Source organism: Callorhinus ursinus, unplaced genomic scaffold (genome assembly GCF_003265705.2).
Source record: "Callorhinus ursinus isolate GAN/ISIS: 27379988/994484 unplaced genomic scaffold, GSC_fseal_2.0 scaffold3, whole genome shotgun sequence".
Classification (NCBI taxonomy): domain Eukaryota; kingdom Metazoa; phylum Chordata; class Mammalia; order Carnivora; family Otariidae; genus Callorhinus; species Callorhinus ursinus.
The window spans coordinates 54,857,656-54,877,105 of NW_027397065.1; the positions used below are offsets into that span (position 1 = coordinate 54,857,656).

General features: G+C 35.7%; 1 protein-coding gene across 8 annotated transcripts in view; it reads right to left on the reverse strand.

Annotated features, from left to right (window-relative positions):
* ITGA1 (integrin subunit alpha 1) overlaps nucleotides 1-19,450 on the reverse strand; it is a 168,464-nt gene that overhangs the window by 28,467 nt on the left and 120,547 nt on the right. For all 8 annotated transcript variants that reach the window (XR_012377588.1, XR_012377587.1, XR_012377586.1 and 5 more), the window contains 8 exons: nucleotides 18,516-18,659; nucleotides 17,006-17,263; nucleotides 14,675-14,805; nucleotides 11,107-11,273; nucleotides 9,354-9,490; nucleotides 7,221-7,331; nucleotides 5,204-5,413; nucleotides 3,339-3,419 (listed from right to left, as the gene is read on the reverse strand). Coding sequence is in view for 5 of the 8 variants with exons in the window: in XM_073890924.1 (XP_073747025.1) it covers nucleotides 3,339-3,419; nucleotides 5,204-5,413; nucleotides 7,221-7,331; nucleotides 9,354-9,490; nucleotides 11,107-11,273; nucleotides 14,675-14,805; nucleotides 17,006-17,263; nucleotides 18,516-18,659 (1,239 nt within the window). In the remaining 3 variants the exon portion in view is untranslated. The remainder of the gene's footprint in view (nucleotides 1-3,338; nucleotides 3,420-5,203; nucleotides 5,414-7,220; nucleotides 7,332-9,353; nucleotides 9,491-11,106; nucleotides 11,274-14,674; nucleotides 14,806-17,005; nucleotides 17,264-18,515; nucleotides 18,660-19,450) is intronic.

Here is a 19,450-nt window from a genome sequence, read left to right on the forward strand (position 1 = left end):
GAATTATGGGTGTATTTTTCAAATATGATATATGTTTTATAGATTTTTAGGGAAGAAATGCAATTTCACAATAAATTTCATTTGAGATAGTCAAGAAATGGGCTTGATAATGAGGTTCCAAAAGTAAATTGGTATATCCAGTTAGTTTCATAGATAAAATGGTTTATTGAATTCAATGATAATTACTATCATTTGTAGTTTCTTCAATCACTAGTAGCCATGCCATATATGTTAAGGGAAAAGGCTTTTCTGAATACTCATTTGCAAAAAGAGAAGCTAAAGACTTCATTATAGGTATGTGACTCTGACATTTCCAGATGTCCAACTCAGTGTTTGTCAACTTTTTAGGATATGTAATAAAGATGATAAAGATCTATTTTGAAGTCTTATATTACAAAATATTATATGTGAAGAAATTGAAATAAATATTTGGGATAGTATTTCTATCTTTTTTTAAAAGACTAAGTCAAGTAAGTAAAGTATCTTCTTATCTCATCACTTTGATTAAGTATTTCCCTCATTAACTCAATATGAATAGAGGAGCAAATATTCATACTGAAAAGCAACCTTCAGTGAAAATATATGCAAATGTGTTGTTTATCATTAAGTGAGATAACTATTCTCTGTTTTTCATGGAAACAAATATTGTTTTTAAAAAGACATGAAAGCACTCTCCTCACTTCTGTTCAAGTACTACTGTAGGTTTCAGCTAGGGCATTTAGGCAAGAAAAAGAAATAAAAGGCATTGGCTTGGGAAGGATGCCTCTACTTGCAGATGACATGATCTTGTATATAGAATATCCTAAGGAATCCTCTAAGGAACTATTAGAACTAATAAATAATTTCAACAAGGTTTCAGGATAAAAGATCAATATTCAAAAATCATTTGTATTTCTAATTTTTAGCAATAAACAATCTGAAGATAAATTTAAGAAAAGAATTTCATTTAAATTAGCATTAAAAGGGGCACCTGGGTGGCTCAGTTGGTTAAGCATCTGACTCATGATTTCAGTTCAGGTCATGATCTCGTGCCAGAGATCGAGCCCCACATCTGAGTGTGGAGCCTGCCTAAGATTCTTTCTCTCCTTCTCCATCTGCCCCCGACTCTCTCTCTCACTTTAAAAAAGAATAGCATTAAAAAAGAATAAATGCTTAGGAATACATTTAACAAAGGAAGTGTAAAACTTGTATTCTGTAGAACACAAAACATTTTTTTTAAAGATTTTATTTATTTATTTGAGAGACAGAGAATGAGAGACAGAGAGCACGAGAGGGAAGAGGGTCAGAGGGAGAAGCAGACTCCCTGCTGAGCAGGGAGCCTGATGTGGGACTCGATCCCTGGACTCCAGGATCATGACCTGAGCCGAAGGCAGTCGCTTAACCAAATGAGCCACCCAGGCGGCCGAATACAAAACATTTTTGAAAATAATTAAAGAAGATCTAAATAAACAGAAAGACATCCCATGGTCACAGATCAAAGACTTAATATCTTTAAGATGGTAATAATCCCCAAATTGATCTGCAGATTCAATATAATCCCTATCAAACTCCCAGCTGGCTTTTTTAGTAGAAAATGACAAGCTGATCCCAAGGTACAAGTGAAAATACAGGGGACCTGGAAGAGCTAAACAATTTTGAAAAAGAAAACATAGCTGAAAGACTTACATTTTCAGATTGCAAAATTTACAGAAAAGTTCAGTAATCAAAACAGTGTACCAACATAAAGACAGACATATAGATCAATGGAGTACAATTAAGAATCAAGAAATAAACCCATATGTTTATGGTCAACTGACTTTCAATAAAATGCCAAGACAATTCAATGGGGGAATGAATAACCTTTTCAACAGGTGGTGTGGGGCAAGTGGACATCCATGGACAAAGAATTGGACCTTCTCCTTCTTACACAATACACAAAAGTTCATCAAAATGGATCACAGACCTAAAGGTAACAGCTAAAATTATAAAGCTCTGGGAAGAAAACATAGGAGTGAATCTTTGTGATCTTGGGTTAGCAAAGCATGAGTGACAAAAGAATAAATAGATTAATTAGACTTCATCAAAGTAAACACTTTCATGTTTCAAAGGACACCATCAAGAAAGTGAAAAGACAGAATGGGAGAAAATATTTGCAAATCATATATCTGAACAGTGACTTGAAAGCAAAATATATGAAGAGCTCTCACAACTCAATAATAAAAAAAGACATCCCAATTAAAAAATAGGTAAAGGATCTGAATAGACATTTCTCCAAAGAAGATATACACATGGTCAGTAAGCACATGAAAAGATGCTCAACATCATTAGCCATTAAGGAAATGCAAATCAAAGTCACAATGAGATACTATTTCATACCCACTGGGATGGTTATAATAAAAAAAAGGCAGTAACAATGTGAAGAAAGATATACATTGCTTATGGTAGGAATGAAAAATGGTGCAGTCACTTTGGAAAACAGTTTCTCGGTTTCCCAACATGTTACACATAGTTATCATATAACCCAGGAATTCCACCCTAAGAGAATGGAAAACATGCCCACACCAAAACCTGCACACAGATATTCATAGTGACCAAAAAGTGGAAAAACAACACAAATGCCCATCACCTGATAGATGAATAAATAAAATATGATACAACCACAAAGTGGAATTTATTTGGAAATAAAAAGGAACTACTGATACATGGATGAACCTTGAAAACATTATGCTAAGTGAAAAAAATCAGTTGTAAAAGCCCACAGACTGTATGATTTCATTTATATGAAATGCCCAGAATAGATAGATCCATAAAGAAAGAAAGTAGATTGCCTGAGGTTGGGGGAGGGACTGGAGGAGAAAAAAGAGAAGTAACTGGTAATGTGTACAGACTTTCTTTTGGGGATGTGAAAATGATCTAAGACTGATTGAGGTGATGGCTGCACAATTCACTATTTGGTGAATAAACAAAAACCCATTGAATTGTACAGTTTAAATAAGTGAATTTTATGGTATGTAGATTATATCTCAATGAGGATATTATTAAAAAGAGACAGAGAAATGAAAAAAGAGTTTCTATACAAAGTTCTAAACGAATCTGCGTGAAAGATCTGTTGTGGTGTACAGGTCAGAAAATCCTACTACTATAAGATAAATTATCAAGTATAAATTTTTAATTTTGTCTTAACGTTTGAGTTTGACTCATGCAATAATTGGCTTTTGATTCCAATATCTCAAAATTTTGAACTCAATCTTCTTCATCTACATCACCCTAAAATACCACTAGAGGGACTTATATATTTAACTTTGAGCATAATATTTTTCATATCCAATTGCCACATGTATGTTTTAGAATCTGCTTACCTCTTCTCCTCTTCTCAGGAAAGGATATCCAACTTTACATGTGAGATTATGATTGGATTCACAACTGTCTTTTTGGATAGCCTTGGAAGAAAAAGTAAACAGAATTAGAGCAGACACACAGGTGAAATACTTGAGCTTGGTTTTCCAGAATTTTCCCAGTTGTGCCTTGGACTCTGCCTTGTTAAGATTTGTCTCTCAATTTAGTTGGGATAGTCACAGCATTCTGAGATCACCTGTGTCACCAACCATGGAAAATCTGAAAACATTATTTACGGGAGACTGAAGGACAAAGCACATCGCATATCTTGTCTAGGTGTCCCACAGCACAACGGACATACTAACAGCATGTGCCGCACAGGGTGATTAGGTGGCTGGACGAAATAATCCACACGTCCTCGACTGCCCTATGGAAGCCCACAGTGAGTGGTTGTCATGAGAAGAGTTTCACTCAGTGGTAAGAGCATGGGTTCTGACCTGAGACCACCAGGAGTTAAATTCTGACTCCATCACTCTTAGCTTTCTCCTTGTCAAGACTCCTCACTTCTCTGAGCCTGATTTTCTTTCAAGTGAGGTTAGTCATACTCTATTTCATCAAATTGAAAATGCCACTGAATAGGAGATAATAATAATAATGCCATTCACCATTATTTTGCATACCAATAAGAGGGGGAAAATGCTGCCAGTTAAGTAAACACATCAACTGTAAAATGCAGTTACAGCAAAGTTAAAATGTGACAGAAAGGGTTTATCTTAGAATCTCTGTAGTACAATAATACCTATTTACTTAATGACAATTGAATAAGTGGAATGCTTAGAACAGTGCCTGGAACATAATGTGACTCAGGAAAAGACTGTCATTATTATTACTGTTTTTATCATTAATAGAAGTAGAGGAGATGCATTATTGATTTTTATAGTTCTCCCTCTCTACCAAGGCCATGAAGTTAGTTGAGGATACTGGCAATGATTTTTAATATAGTCCCCTTTCCAGAGAAAAATTCAGTGGTAATATTTTTCCAACATCACTCTGCACATTTGGATTTATAATTAACATTCTTTACTGAATCTAAAATATGTGGTAGTAATGGAGGACTTTTTTAAGCCTCTGTTAGTCATCATGTTTTTAAGTGATATCCTAATAAATAGAGAGAAATATCAGTGAAAGTCTGAATTTACAGAAACTAGACAATAGAGTTTTAATATTATAATTAATAAGGGTATTGCTTTTAATATGAATCATACATATTGCTAATTCATATCTATATAGATAGAATTGTAACTAAGGGGGATTCATTCCGAGATCAGAATTAAAAGCAAAGTTCAAATGTGGAAGTACAAATTATTCCTGACATAGCATCTTATTCAGCTATGTTATTGCCAAGATAAAAAAAAATTCTGTAATGACACTAAGACATTGTAATTTAACACCTCTCTTGCCAGTGTAAGGATTTTACATAGAAAATGAGAAATAGTATCTTGATTTTTCTTTATGTAAGCATTTTTTTGTTCCATACATGCATTACTGCACCTCTGTTTAACTTTCTTGACTTTGTTATGTTTATACTTTTCTTTGACTTTGTCTCAATTTCAGCTATGTAATGCCTCTATGAAAGGTATGATTTTGACACATCAGTGATACTTTCCTCATACTGAATCTAAGAAAAGTCATAGATCTCTAAAGACATTCATCAAAACAAAACTTTTAAAAAAAGTTTGGTACTTTCACCATGAGTGAGTACTAATAATTTGTACAAAATGCTCTCTATTCTTCTAAACCCAATAAAAACAATTAGTTCAGTAGCAGAAAAAGTAGGCTCAATAAATTATTATTACAAGAATAAACAAATATAAAACTAAAAGTTTACCTCAATTCCTGAAAAAATTAGATTTGGAGAATAGTGCACTATGGTTCTGGTGTTATAGGCACTGTCCTTCTTATTTTTGACTGTGAGACTAACATTGAACTTATCGTTGTGGGACCTGACAATAAGCAGGCCCTTTTCTGTGGTGGATACTTTCAGGGCGAGGTCCGAGATACATTTTTCCTTGTTTCCACAATCTTTGGCGAAGGGAATCTGAAATGGTCACAGGAAAGTGTTTTTCAACATTTAGTTAAGCATGACTGAAAATTACTTATTAACCCGCTTAGTGAAATGATATATTGCCAAACTAAGTTAACCAACTCATAAAAAGAACAGATTCCACTGCAGAAATCATAGGGAATTTTAGATTTATTCCTACAATTTATAGGGAAAAATAATAAACTCCCTGAATATAAATTCTTCCAGTCCTTTAAAGAATGCACAATTTTTCACAGATGTTTTTCACTTTTAGTCTGCCAAAGTAGGAGCGTTTCAGAAAAATCAAGTCAAGTACTCTAAGATCTAAATCTATGAGAGAACACTTTAACACTCAACCCCAATTATGAGATTTTCTATTGAAAAGAATCAAATACTTAGGAATGTAATAGAGCTCAGAGGTAGAAAATGGTCAAGCCACATAACTAGGAGCTTTCCTTGACTGGTCTTCCCATTAAGCCTCACCCTTTTATCTAAACCTTCGCTAAGATCTGTCCATTCTACCTCCCTTCTAAGTATCTCCAAACTCTCCATTTCCACCTTCACCTCTAGTCTAGCCATCCTTATTTCCTCCCTGAACTAATGCAACAGCTTCCTAAGTGTTCTCCTGCACCCATTCTTGTTCCAATCACTGTTCCCCTAATCATTCTCTACATTGCAGCTGGAGTAATCCTCAAAAATACATAAATCCAGTACTATCACTGAACCAACTGAAACCATCAATAGCATTCCCTTTGCTCTTCAAGATATCTGTGCAGTAGCACAAAGTCCAGAATGATCTGGTTCCTGCCTATGCCCCCCTCCTCATCCCTATCACCTTCCCCCCTTGCTCTTCAGCTTCGGCCACATTAGAGAGTTTAGTGTAGTTCCTTTATGCCTCAGAACTTTTACACATATCTCTGTGCACGAAACACAGCTCCCTCCACTCCTGTGAATAGGATGGAAAATCTTTTTTGCTTCAGGTCTCAATTTAAATGTCACAACTTCAGGGGTGTGCGCCCTGACTTTCTATGTAGGCAGAAGTTCCCATAAAACAATTAAGTTCTCCAGAGCACATGCTTTAATTCCTACCTAATACCTGTTTCTTAGGTTAGACTAAACTCTGAAGCCTGGTATGGATAAGCTACCCAATAAATATACTTGAAAGGAAGAAAGTGAAAGTGAAAGTGAAAGATATGGGTATGGGGAAAACTAATTCCCCATCCCTAATGCTTCCTCCATTGGTGCCACCCCATCTTTCTACTTGCTCACTCACTCTTTCTCAGGGGTGAGACATTGGACTTTGTGAATTTGGAAGCAGGAGCAGGGTGAACACAGCTCAGTCCCTTCCCACCTCTTCTGCTCTTGGGGCAGTGGTGTGCCCATGGGAAGCATACATTCTTGCTCTATATTTCCATTCTGCAAGTTTTATGAGGTGGGCCCCCCTTGAATGAGGCCTGAGATTAATGAGCACTCTGATGACGCACTTGGTTATTTGTGGTCTAAACCTTGTTCAGTAGGAGGACACCCAATATGCCCAAGCCATGTATGCAACCCAGTGCTCATTAGTAATAAAGTGAGTTCCAGGAAGTTAAACCATGTCGTTCTTTCAACTGGTCCTAAATTTAGCAGAGATTAAAAGAGGTGCTATTTGTAAGTTCCCTCCAACAATGGGAAATAGAAGAGTTGAGAAAAGTCTAGAAGAGTCTCATTCTTTTTTTAAAAAATTGACGTAGGTTTGTGTATGTGTGTTTATATGTTTCAGGTATTTTCCCCTCAATATGTTCACATATAGGCATTCTGAATTTTAAAAAATATGACTTACATATTCATGTACTGAATTTGGTAGGGAATCATCAAGAACAGGCCCATTTTCTGGATCGGTAAGATTAAAATCCAAAGTTATCCTTACAGAGTCCCGAAAGTCATGCTTGTCCTACAGGTTGAAGCATAATATATTTTATCATTGGTATCACATTTGCTGAATGTTCTGACCTTCTTATGGCTTCCTTCTTCTGCCCCTGTGGGTTATGCTTGATGGAACATTCTTGTGCACCTGATCTGACATATGATCTCATCAGGCTTTTGCTTCTGTGGAGAGAGACTGCCTTCTGCCTTGATAAGGGACACTGCTGAATGCAGAGTCTTCAGAATATGACCAGTTGATCCACCGCCAGCTTCTCGGGGGCCCTGCTGGAGTAATAGGATGTGCCATACTTTGCCACGTCAAGATATACTACTCTGGGCTGCTTGTAGAAGAATATCTTTTCTCTTGAGATCTTGAGCTAAAAACTGCCATGTAATACTTCTAGGAGAGTCTCTCAAGTTCAAATGAGCAAACTTTCTTTAAATTGAATTGAATTTCGTTAGTATAATATATGCCTCAAGTTGCAAGAATTTTATAATGTAAAATGATATGTAAGTAATAGGAATGCAACCAATATCGTTTTATACTATCATTAGTAACAGCCATCATTTATGGCATGTCCGGAATTATGAGCTTTACACACATTATTGAGAAGTATTTCAACAGTCCTCCAAAATCAATAACTATTATAGTCATTATTTTACAAATGAAAAACTGGGCCTCTAAGAGACTAAACAACTTGGTCAAAATCATTTGGAATGTAGAGAAGCCTTTGAGACAAATTCCATCGTGGCTGACTCCAGAACAAATGTTAATGTATCTATTAAAACTTAAAGAATTTTAGAAATTTTGAAACTAGTTCATTCCTTTTAATACCAAGTGCCTACACATAGCTAGATTCTACATTTTGGACAAATATACACTACAGTGATTTCTAGCAGGTTGAAGGCAGGGGCACATCTAGTTTCACGCCCTTTCAAATTTTATACAAGTTCTAACTCCTAAATGTTCAGTTCTGATGAAGTAAATGGGGGGATAACTCCGGTTTTTTTTTTCTGATTATAGATTGATCTTAGTGTTGACAGATAAGTTAATTTTGATATATATTCTGTGGGGAATATTGACTTGAAAATCACTGAAGAAAATTACAGTACATCAACAGGCATGTTTTCTGTCACTTCCCTACCCTGACTATAATATTTTAAAAATATAGAGTATGAATACATCAAGAATACAGAAATAAATCAGAGGTGGGGGGAAATTGGCCTGTTTTCCTTTAAAATTCCAGGATCATGTATAAGTCCCAAGTCTGTCTCAGTCACTAAAATCTGTGTTTTCTCATTACATCCATTCTTCCCTCTTTTTTTTTCTTTAAGTATCATGTACCTTATAAGAAAATGTTAAGAAACTCCTGCCCTTATTAGGAACATTTCACATTTACATAGTGACTAAATAAAATGCATTTTAAATGGTTCAAACTGGCTTCCTAGCCATCTACAGAGATTAATAATTTGCTTTCCAAGGCTTCCTTATTACTGTAACAGAAAGAAACTTAGGTAGCACAAAGTCTATGGATAACAGAAAATGCCAGATTTTTTTCCCTTTAATTTAAAGTCAAAAAGTGAAATACATAGTTCTGTGGACAAGAAGAGACCCCAGAAAGCCTATGGCCCAACATTTCTCCTCAGGGCATGTAATCACTTATCCACATGTGACAGATGAGGCCCACAAAAGTTAAATGATGCTTTCAGTTTGAAAGAATAAATGAATGAATATAAAAAATGAATGAATGAATGAATGAATGAATGAAGGCAGAAGGTTTCTTATCAACTAGTGCACTGTGCCTTCTACAATTCCATAATATAAAGATGACTGATAACACACACAGGGAAGAGGAAAGATAGTTTTATGAAATGCACTTGGAAATTTGAAAACCAGACCTGTGATTTTCTGATAAAAGTGACCAAATAAAATGAAGTTTACTTCATCATGTGCACTTTGAAATGAAATCCATAAGATTGACTTGAAATAAGACATCTATGCTTTATTCTTGATTTGGAATAAAGCAGCTATAACATATGATTTACTTGCCAACATGTAGAAGGAGAGCTTAGTGCATTCTGATTCTTCAACTGTGATGTTTCTTTGAATCTTTCTTTCTTGAGTTCCAGAGAAAAAACTTCGTGATATCTGTCTTAGTGAATCTAGTGTGACACGGTACTGCATATCTGGAAACAAAATGACAAAAATATTTACTTGAGGTAATTTTTATATGGTCTAGTTCATTAAATTAACATTATAGAAAAATCTCTTGAGCAATCAGTCAACAAAAAATTTCTATTACCTCAGCTTATCCACACTACTGTAGTACAATGGTAGTCTTAGTCATGAAGATAACCTTCAAGAACTCTACAGAACCACTCTCTGAGTTCACTATGCCTTTGATGTTTAATCACACTTATTTTATAATGTATATGTACATATGCACACCCACACACTCATACACATGTACACCAACATATAAACTAATTTTCTGACCATGCATGTGTTTATTGGGTTTTCACTTAAATTATTTTTTTTAGTTTAGCAATGTTGAAGCCCTGTTTAGAATATTGATTTTATTATTATTATTTTTTAAAGATTTTATCCATCTCTTTGACAGAGAGAGACACAGCGAGAGAGGGAACACAAGCAGGGGGAGTGGGAGAGGGAGAAGAAGGCTTCCCGCTGAGCAGGGAGCCCGATGAGGGGCTCAATCCCGGGACCCTGGGATCATGACCTGAGCCGAAGGCAGATGCTTAACAACTGAGCCACCCAGGTGCCCCTGATTTTATTTCAATAGATAAAAAAAATATACACTAATGAACTCTTATCAATTTTATGAAAAAGTCACTTCAGACTGTTCAAAGCACATAATGAAAGAAGCTTAATAAGTAAGTTTAATAAAATAGTCGTACCAAAATAAAAAACAAGTTAAACTTATACTTTCTAAAAAGGCAACAATCCTACTTATTTGATTGCTTAGTTACTCTATAAAAATTAAATGAGACTGAAACAATGTTGTATATGAAAATGTAAATCATATTTTACATTTTTACCTCATTTATCTTCTAGTCAGAGGGCTATTGCAGAGCATAATTATGAAAAATAGCTTTTAAGGATTAATGATTTTTCATATTCTACTTACATTTGGTTTATAGAGTAAACTACTCTTTTGCAGCCTATGGCCTCCACAGTTTTGACTCCAACATATTTCAATATCATTAAAAAGCCACCTTAGGAAGTGTATGTGTAGGGAGGAAGACATACCTAGACTGTGCCCGAGAACACACACATGGAACATGTCTGATTCTCAAAAACCAGGTCACCTTCTAAGCGGAGCAAAGAGATCTCAGGAAGTGGGGGTGGCAAAGCATTCAAGCACTTTGTAATACCAGTCTTACCAAAGAGAGAGCAGGAGAAGGAACAGAGGGGTTGTGAAAACCCACAAGAAGGAAAACTGGGCTCCTGGTCCAATCTCTAAACTCTACTTCTGAAATGGTATTATTATTATTGTTTTTAGCACCTGGTTGTTTGTGGTAAATGGGAGAGCCAGAGGGGAACTATGGACTGTGGAGACCATTGCATATAAGCATATAGTTTCTGCTCCAGATTTTATTGGGTTCCATAACATAGTCTTTCTTCAGTAGATTTTTTTTTCAAGGTTCAACATGTTCACAGGGGCAAATGTGATAAGCAGATCCCTATCATGGGGTAAAATACAATATCTTACTGGATTTCATCATGCGGGACCAAATGTATTGTCCTGCTGCCCTAAAGTACTTGGTATACGTATGACACTTACCAGCTACAAAAATTGTGTCTTCTTTGGACTTTAATTTCACATCAAAACACACTGTAGCATTTATGCATACTGTTTCCTTTCCTTCCACATGGCAGTTTTTCTTTTGGATATTCACTTTATTGGGGTCAAAATTCATGGTCACTTTAACGACAGCCACATCTCGCGACCTACAAACATAAATAATGATGATTATTCACACATTTTCACATTTAATGAATGCCATCATTATGGGAGTGCAATGTGAATGCACTGATGGGGATACTTCTTTGTGTATAGTTGGGCTCTCAGGATTCCATTTCTTTGGTGATTTAAAAAGTGCTTATTTAATTTTATTTTTTATTATTTTTAAAGATTTTATTTATCTGAGAGAGAGAGAGAGAGCAAGAGAGCTTGTACATGAGCAGAGGAGAGAGGCAGAGGGAGAGGGAAAAGCAGATTCCCTACTGAGCAGGGAGCCTGCCTCGGGGCTTGATCCCAGGACTCTGAGATCATGACCTGAGCCAAAGGCAGATGCTTAACCTACTGAGCCACCCAGGTACCCCTATTTATTTACTTGAGGGAGAGAGAGAGAGCATGTGTGAGCAGGGGATAGGGAGAGAGGGAGAACCTCAAGCTAACTCTGCGCTGAGCTTGATCCCAGGGTCCTGAGGCTGTGACCTGAGCCGAAACCAAAAGTCGGGTGCTTAACCTACTGAGCCACCCAGGCGTCCCTCTTTGGTGAATTTTTGATTCACAGAAGTGATGGTATCTGATGTTCTGAGGACACCCAGGTTGTTTTGGGACTATCTTAGGCTGTGGTTCTGAGTGGTAGCAGAATATACTACCTCAAAATGTGACTATAGGAGCTCAGGCCATGTCACTCCAAAACATATCACTTTGGTATATGGATTATTTTGAGCTGTAGGCACTTGACAAACAGCAAATGCAGGAAGAGGCTTCTGCAAACTCTCCTTGTACCCAAAGACAGACACTCCAAAAGGAACTTCACTGGAGTTCATCGACCAGGAAGGATTGACTCCTATCACAGGACAGGAGACACCAGAGGAGATGAGCTTTGTCACAAACTATCATATCACCCATCTGGTCTTTCCTAGGTCCATTTAACTTCCTTAAAAAGTATTTACTCTCCTTATAGAGGCCTACATACCTTCTTCCTTTTCTCTATTAAGATGGTATTTAAGTCTAAATTCTAAGCCACCTCAAAGAATTACTCATTTTTCTCTGGGTATCTCCCACGTATACATGGGGCATACATGTTAATAAACTTCTATTTGTTTTTCTCTTGTTAATCTTTTATTACAAGGGTATCAGCCAAGAACTCAGAAGGCTAGAAGGAAGATTATTTTTCATTCCTTACAGTTCACAAGGCAAAAATCTGTTTGCTTGTGAAGGAAGGAAGATGGAATCAAGTGCTCAGGTGCAACCTCAGAACCAAAACCATATTTTGGGAATCTTTGAATTTGTTCTCAATCTGGAAAGAGTCCAAAGGCCCATGGACAACTTGTATGCACTATAATACTTGTACAGACAAGTACAAGTTCTATAGCTAGTTATCTTGTGAATACATAGGTCTTTGATTTGCTTTTGCATTAAAAAAACTATATTTTTCTTTTGAAACATCTTACCCCTAGAAAACATGAAAACATAAAAAAGGAAACAAAGAAAACAGAAATCACTTGTAATTCTACCACTCAGCAATAATCACCATTAATATTGGATATGCTTTTTTTTCTTTGAAGAATATATATCTATGCATATAGATGTGTCTGTGTATATATATATATACAGGGAGACATACACACACATGCCTATACATCCATACATACTTTTAAAACATAATATAATGAACAGATTTCCAATATTTGTATTTTTCTGGAAACATTATTTTTAATGACAATATACTATTCCAACATATGCATGTATTGTAATCCATTTACTCAGTCCTTTCTTATTGGACATTTGTCTTAATGTGTTTTTTTTTAAATAGTTACTAGCCCAGTGCTGTGATCACTCTAAAGATTATATATCTTAGGTGTAGATTAAATCTTTAAAAATTTTTAGGAAGCAAATTCCTTGTTAAAAAGTATGAATATTCTTGAGGCTTTTTAACAGTTATTGTTAAAATACTGTATGCAAATACCTTCTAATGTGTTTTAACCAGTTTACTCTTTCACCAGTAATGAACGAGTATGTCTAGTTCCCTGCTTAGTAGTTTGGATCCTTCAGGAATGAGGCTGCCTTGACCACTTCCCACCGCACACCCATCTGCCCCAACAAGGTCTTTAAAGGGGTTATAGCGCAATTTATTCCACATGATGGGGCGTTCAATATTTGCTCCTGGAAGTCCCTGATTGGGACGGACTTCTGTTTATTGCCTGCCACCTATATCCACTCTAAATCCCTCCTTCAGCATTGTAAATCTTGGTCCTCGTGTCCCAGTCTGTTGGTCTGGTCCATTCTGCTGGGCAATGATAGGGGTCCAACTCTGTCATTTTGGCCCATCAACGATAAAGCACTGACTGGGAGTAAAAGAGGCCATAAAAATAAGTCTTCAGAGCTTTGTAAGAAACCTTTGAAACAAAACTGGAGAGTAAAAATTGCCCTTATAATGTATGTACTTTTAATATGAGAGTGAATACACTAAATACTTTTTGAGTTAAGGTTATCAAAATAAATTGATCCAGGATTAACTGTTTAAACAGAGACTAACTGTACCCTTTGTTGCTGATACTGGCGACTTCTGGGTTGGAGTCCTGCTTCTGGGTGAACCCTTGCCCAAGTCACAGCTACTTGCTACCCAGCATTCTCCTTTCCTAGGCACCACCTTACAATTTCTTTTCTGCCTACTGTACAGTTAAACCATTTTTTAACATAATGGTTATTATCTGTGTACAGTTTAGTGTACAATTTTTATTTGGCCATAAGTTCTTAGACATTATCTCTGTTTTTAATTTTTAAATTTTTTCTTCAAATTTTTAAGTTGAAGTATAGTTGACATACAATATCATATTAGTTTCAGGTGCGTAACATAGTGATTCAATAATTGTATTCATTATGCTATGCTCACCACAATATGTGCAGTTACCATCTATGTATGGTATGGTATAAATATAATATATATATATAATATATATAATAGAAATATAATATAAACAGACAATGATGCACAATTGTCTAATTATACATATTAGGTAAATGAATGAAGAGTCAATTACCCCGAAAAGTTTGTGAACAACTCAAAGTTAAGCATATTTTCTTGTTTATATAATTCTCTATGAGGCCCTCTTCTTTCCTATGCTGCCCCCTAAAACAGAATACCTACCTTAGTGGCAAGCACATAATAAGTACCCCAAATTAAGAGTTGGTTTTACTTGTTCCTTTAATATGGTTTCTCTATTTTTAAGATTTATTGACTCCCCCAGGTTCTTTAACTAAATAGCTTTTATCTAAATAATGGGGTACAAAAGAAAACAGATATTTGGTATGACACGAGCTCCAATCATACTCTGAGCTCTGGAACTATTTGTACAGTATCATCGGATGAATTGGATGTTATTAAAATACATACCAGAAGAGGGCAGCACCACCAAGGCCCCCAATAGTCACATCAGTCAGACCGTCACCATTTAAATCCATTTCTCCATGGATAGACTGGCCAAAAAATTTTAGTGTCTTGCCATCTCCACCTGATGGAATACGCTGTAAAAGTCCCAACAGAGAGTTTTTATGCCAGAGTGTCTCTTCAAAAACAGTTTTAAATAAATCTGAGAACTTGGATTGGTTAACAAAAAATAAAAATTGCAGATCTTTTGGAAACCTGCCTAAGAAGCCCCTCATGTGGAGACAAGTTGAATTACTCAGATGTTACCAAAGGTTATTCTTTTTATAGTACAGACAAAATAATCCAGGGTTGCTGACACCAGAGAGAGGGAAAAAAATTTTATAACGTCATTTTTCTAATGCTCAAAGAAAACATTGTGAGTAATTGGCTCTCCGTTCTAGTTCCCACTCAATCCCATAACACAGAGATATTTAAAGATACTGGAACCTTGAAAACACATCATACAAGCAAGAGAGGAAGTAGAAGTTTGTCCTAGGGGTCAGTTTGGGGTTCACGAAATTTGGGGGATGGATATAAATAGCACATTCCATCAGATACATTTTCCAGTGTATGATCTTCTTTGCTAAAAGTCAAGGGCACTATAAACTCAATAGGTACAAATGAATGTGGAGTTCTCAAGGCTGATTTGTGCACATACCCACACATAATGTGTTTAATATTCATACTTCCTGATTTAGCTTTGGTTCAAGCTGATAACATTTTAATAGAACCTGATGGCAAGGAGACAGGACGGACAGACCCTCCCTAAACTTGAGGTCTTCTTAAAAACCATAAATTAAGAAGCCAAAAAAGGCAAACCAAATGGAAACATTCTGCATGCTGAAATGTTTGTGGCTCATTGGGAAGTATTTCCTTATTTTTTCAGGAAAGAAACCCGAGACATCTGCCTCATTGGTTCTGGAGGAGTTCACTCAGTTTGATTCTGGATTATCACATACACAAACACATACACCTCTGGTTACCATGGAAACAAGTGAGCACATCCTCACCTATCCCTGGGAAAGCATTTTGCCAATAATTAAGCAAACTCAACTCTACTATTCTTTTTTCTTGTTATTTAAAGCTGCATCTTGAGTTACCACCATTTTACAAAATAAATTTCTTATGACAATCTATCCTATTATTAATGATTTAAATATCCTCTTTTTTTTCTACTGCAAATGTCATTTCACTAAGTTTTCAGGATTAAGAGTGAAGGAATAAAGTGGTAGAACACAAGAAAGAAATGCCTTCCTGCAGCTCCTCATTCCATCGTGCCCCCATGGTTAATACTGCCTGTTTTCAGTTAAGTAATACCATGAAGACTTTTGAATTATTTGAAAACAAATAATTTACTAAGTGGATGGTAGTGTTGTTACTGAAATACACCCTTTACTTTATTGTTTCACTAATGTCATTATCACTTTACAAAAAATTAAGCACAACTTCACATGAATGGATTTTGAGAATTTTGTTGACTGTAGTACAAAAAGAACAACTATAAAAAGAAATAATTGATGTTCTGATTTTCTTTTCATGTTATATAAGTAGTTCAATGCCTAACTACTTATGGTTACTTAAAACAGACAATTACATTAGAAGAATCCCTTTAAACTCTCCTACTTTTATAGTGCATTAAATACTTCTGCAAATTGATATTTTTCTTATATAGAAAAAATTACATTTATGGATTAGAACCATTAACTGACAATAAATTTAAAACAAGAACAACAGAAATCCCTGCAGGTTAAGCTTAATTATTTAGATTTTTTTCCAAGAGGGATTACTTGTGAGGAAATTGTAAATCTTCAGGAACCCAAATTCATTTGACAAAAAAATACCAATTTAAGTTATAAATATAAATGTAATGCAATTTCATTATAACAACACGGATATTGAATATAAAAACAATAATCTCATCTTTATTGGCTAAATTATATCATTATTGTTCTCTTATTCAGAAAGTGGTATCCTCTGTTTAGGATCAGGCACACTGCAACTGTTAAATCACATCGTTAAAAAGTGTTCTTTTTTTTTTTTTTTTTGTTTTTTGTTTTATTTTTCAAAGAGCGCAAATCACGGAGACATGGAAAAAAAAAAAAGAAAAAAAAAACCTAGATAAACGGATAAAATACAAAATAATGCTTCTGTAAAGAAAAGAGAAGTAAATCTAGTTTCCCAATAGAGTCAGAAGAAGAAAAAAAAAATCAAGTAACTCATGAAGCAAGACAAGAAGCAAGCCTAGCATTGAACCCACTTATCGTTTAAGGGTGGGAATGTGTAGGTTTAACTTCTTACTTGTGCGTACTCTTTCCTTATAGTCTTGCCACTCCCATGATAAATATACACGGCTCCCCCATGATCATCTTCCAGGGGAGCTCCTATCACGATGTCATCAAATCCATCAAGATTGAGGTCTCTCACAGCAGCGATAGCTGTTCCGAAACGAGCCCCGCATGGCTCGTTTTTGTTTTCCTTTGTGCATGAGTTGTGCTTCAGAGATGAGCAGCAAGTCTGCTTAATGGGCTCCAGGCTCATTTGATATTCAAACCTTGTCTGGAAGAACGATAAACAGGATACTTACGGATTTCTATCATTACTACAGCATAGTGAAATTTTTAAGTACATGCTAAATCAGCGCTGTTAAAAACCATTTGTACATCAACGGTAAAGTTTATAAAATTTCTTAAAAAGGGTGCTTATCTGAGAACCACGTAAAGATTTTAAAGAACAGATTGTAGAAGTGTAGGGAAGAAGGCATATTGAGGATTTTAATGGATTCTCTTTTTAATGCAAACTAGTGAGTATATAACTCACAGAATGTTTTTAAAGCCAAAGAACTGAATTTTTAAATCCTCAATTCAGGCCTTTATCCTTCCTTCATCCAAATTTGCTTCTTTGAAAAGTCTCTGTAGTCTCCTCTATAGGGCAAGGAGAAAATTACACTGTTCAAAAAGCAAACTTTTCCCAAAGCTATCTAAAGCAAAAAACAAAAAAACAAAAAAACAAAAACCCTGAAAAACTCAGTAAAGAAAGTACTAGTAATGATGGACAGGAACACACGTTCTAGGAAAAAAGGGGAAAAAAAGCACAGGACCCCCCAAAAAAAATTGATGGAGGAAGCAAACAAAATGATAGGAAGAAAGATATACAATTTATGAATTAAAAAATTAATTGGAGAGACTAAGAATTTAAAAAGCTAAATAGATGAATACTGGACTTTTCCATAAACAGCAAAACAAAACAAAACAAAAAAACTCTTCTAATGAAGAAATCGAGAATTATTTCACCTAACAAATGATGTCTAAAGTCAGGAGCGGCAAACAAAATCTCACTCCAGCCCAGTGAGGTATTCCAAAGACCATACTAGTTTGCCGAAACTGGTGTCACTGCCTTAAAATTCACTACTCCACAGTCTCTCTGCTTCCCTAGCTTTAACTGTTTTGACAGCGAATGCAGTTTTAACTGCTAATGTTTCCAACACCTCCAGGCCAGAGCCATGAATGGCTGCCCTGTGAGTTTATTTAGCAGTTTAATGAGATTTATATTTATCTTTATTCTATATTTTCTGCTAAAAAAGAATAGTTCACATTTCCAAGCAGAAAACATCTAATGGTTTGAACTACCTTATTAGAATTCTAAAATGTTCATTTAGAAACTGAGGAGTTGGTGCGGGTAAAGAGGCCCTGAAAGATTCTTCGCTCCTTTTTCTAAAGTGAGTACAAAATTGGAACTGCATTACTTATTTGAGATTGAAAGAAAGGAAGAGATATTCCTGAAATTCTGCCAAACTCAGAGGTAGCATTACCTGATTAAGAGCATACACATATACTTTCCCTTGTTCCTCTTTCTCTGTTCCCATGTACATGGGAGCCCCAACCAGAAGAATGTCGGTATTAGAATCTTTATCAATGTCGATTGTTGTTAAAACACTGCCAAAGTAGGAACCAATCTAGGGTACAAAACAAAACAAAATAGTCTGATGAACATCAGAAATTCTCAAGATAGCTAAAAGCCTGCATTTCTTTTACTTATCCTCATCTAGAAGAGTATTTGAGATTCAGATAGATACGGGAATGGAAATAAAGTATAGAAATGGATTCTACCTGAGAGCTCTTTATTGGCTCTTGTCGGGGGCTAATAAATAGGCAGACCCACCCTTGAGGATGAGCCCCTGTCATAGATTTTGCAGCCTGAGAGTAAGAGAAATGGCTTCCTTTAGATTTCATCCTAATGTCTCTTCTCCAAAAAGCAGAAAATGTAAGTAATGCCACCATGATTTTTTTTAAGGACATAAAATGAGATTAAACAATAAAAGGCATTCTGGGATGGCTTCAATATATGCTTATACACAGTAATATAAAAATAAGAAATAAAATACAATAGGAAGAAGTGAATGTCTTGGGATACCAGTGCAGGGAATTTCATCTTGTAGACTTAGAAGATTGTTCGCTCACGCACCTGATAAATTATTGAACACTGCGTCTGAAACTAATGATGTACTATAAGTTGGCTAATTGAATTTAAATAAAAAAAAAAAGAAGATTGGGGCGCCTGGGTGGCTCGGTTGGTTAAGTGTCTGCCTTCAGCTCAGGTCATGATCTCAGGGTCCTGGGATGGAGCCCTGCGTTGGGCGCCCTGCACAGTGGGGAGCCTGCTTCTCTCTCTCCCTCTCCCCTTCCCCACTCATGCTCTTTCTCTCAAATAAATAAATAAATAAATAAATAAATAAATAAATAAATA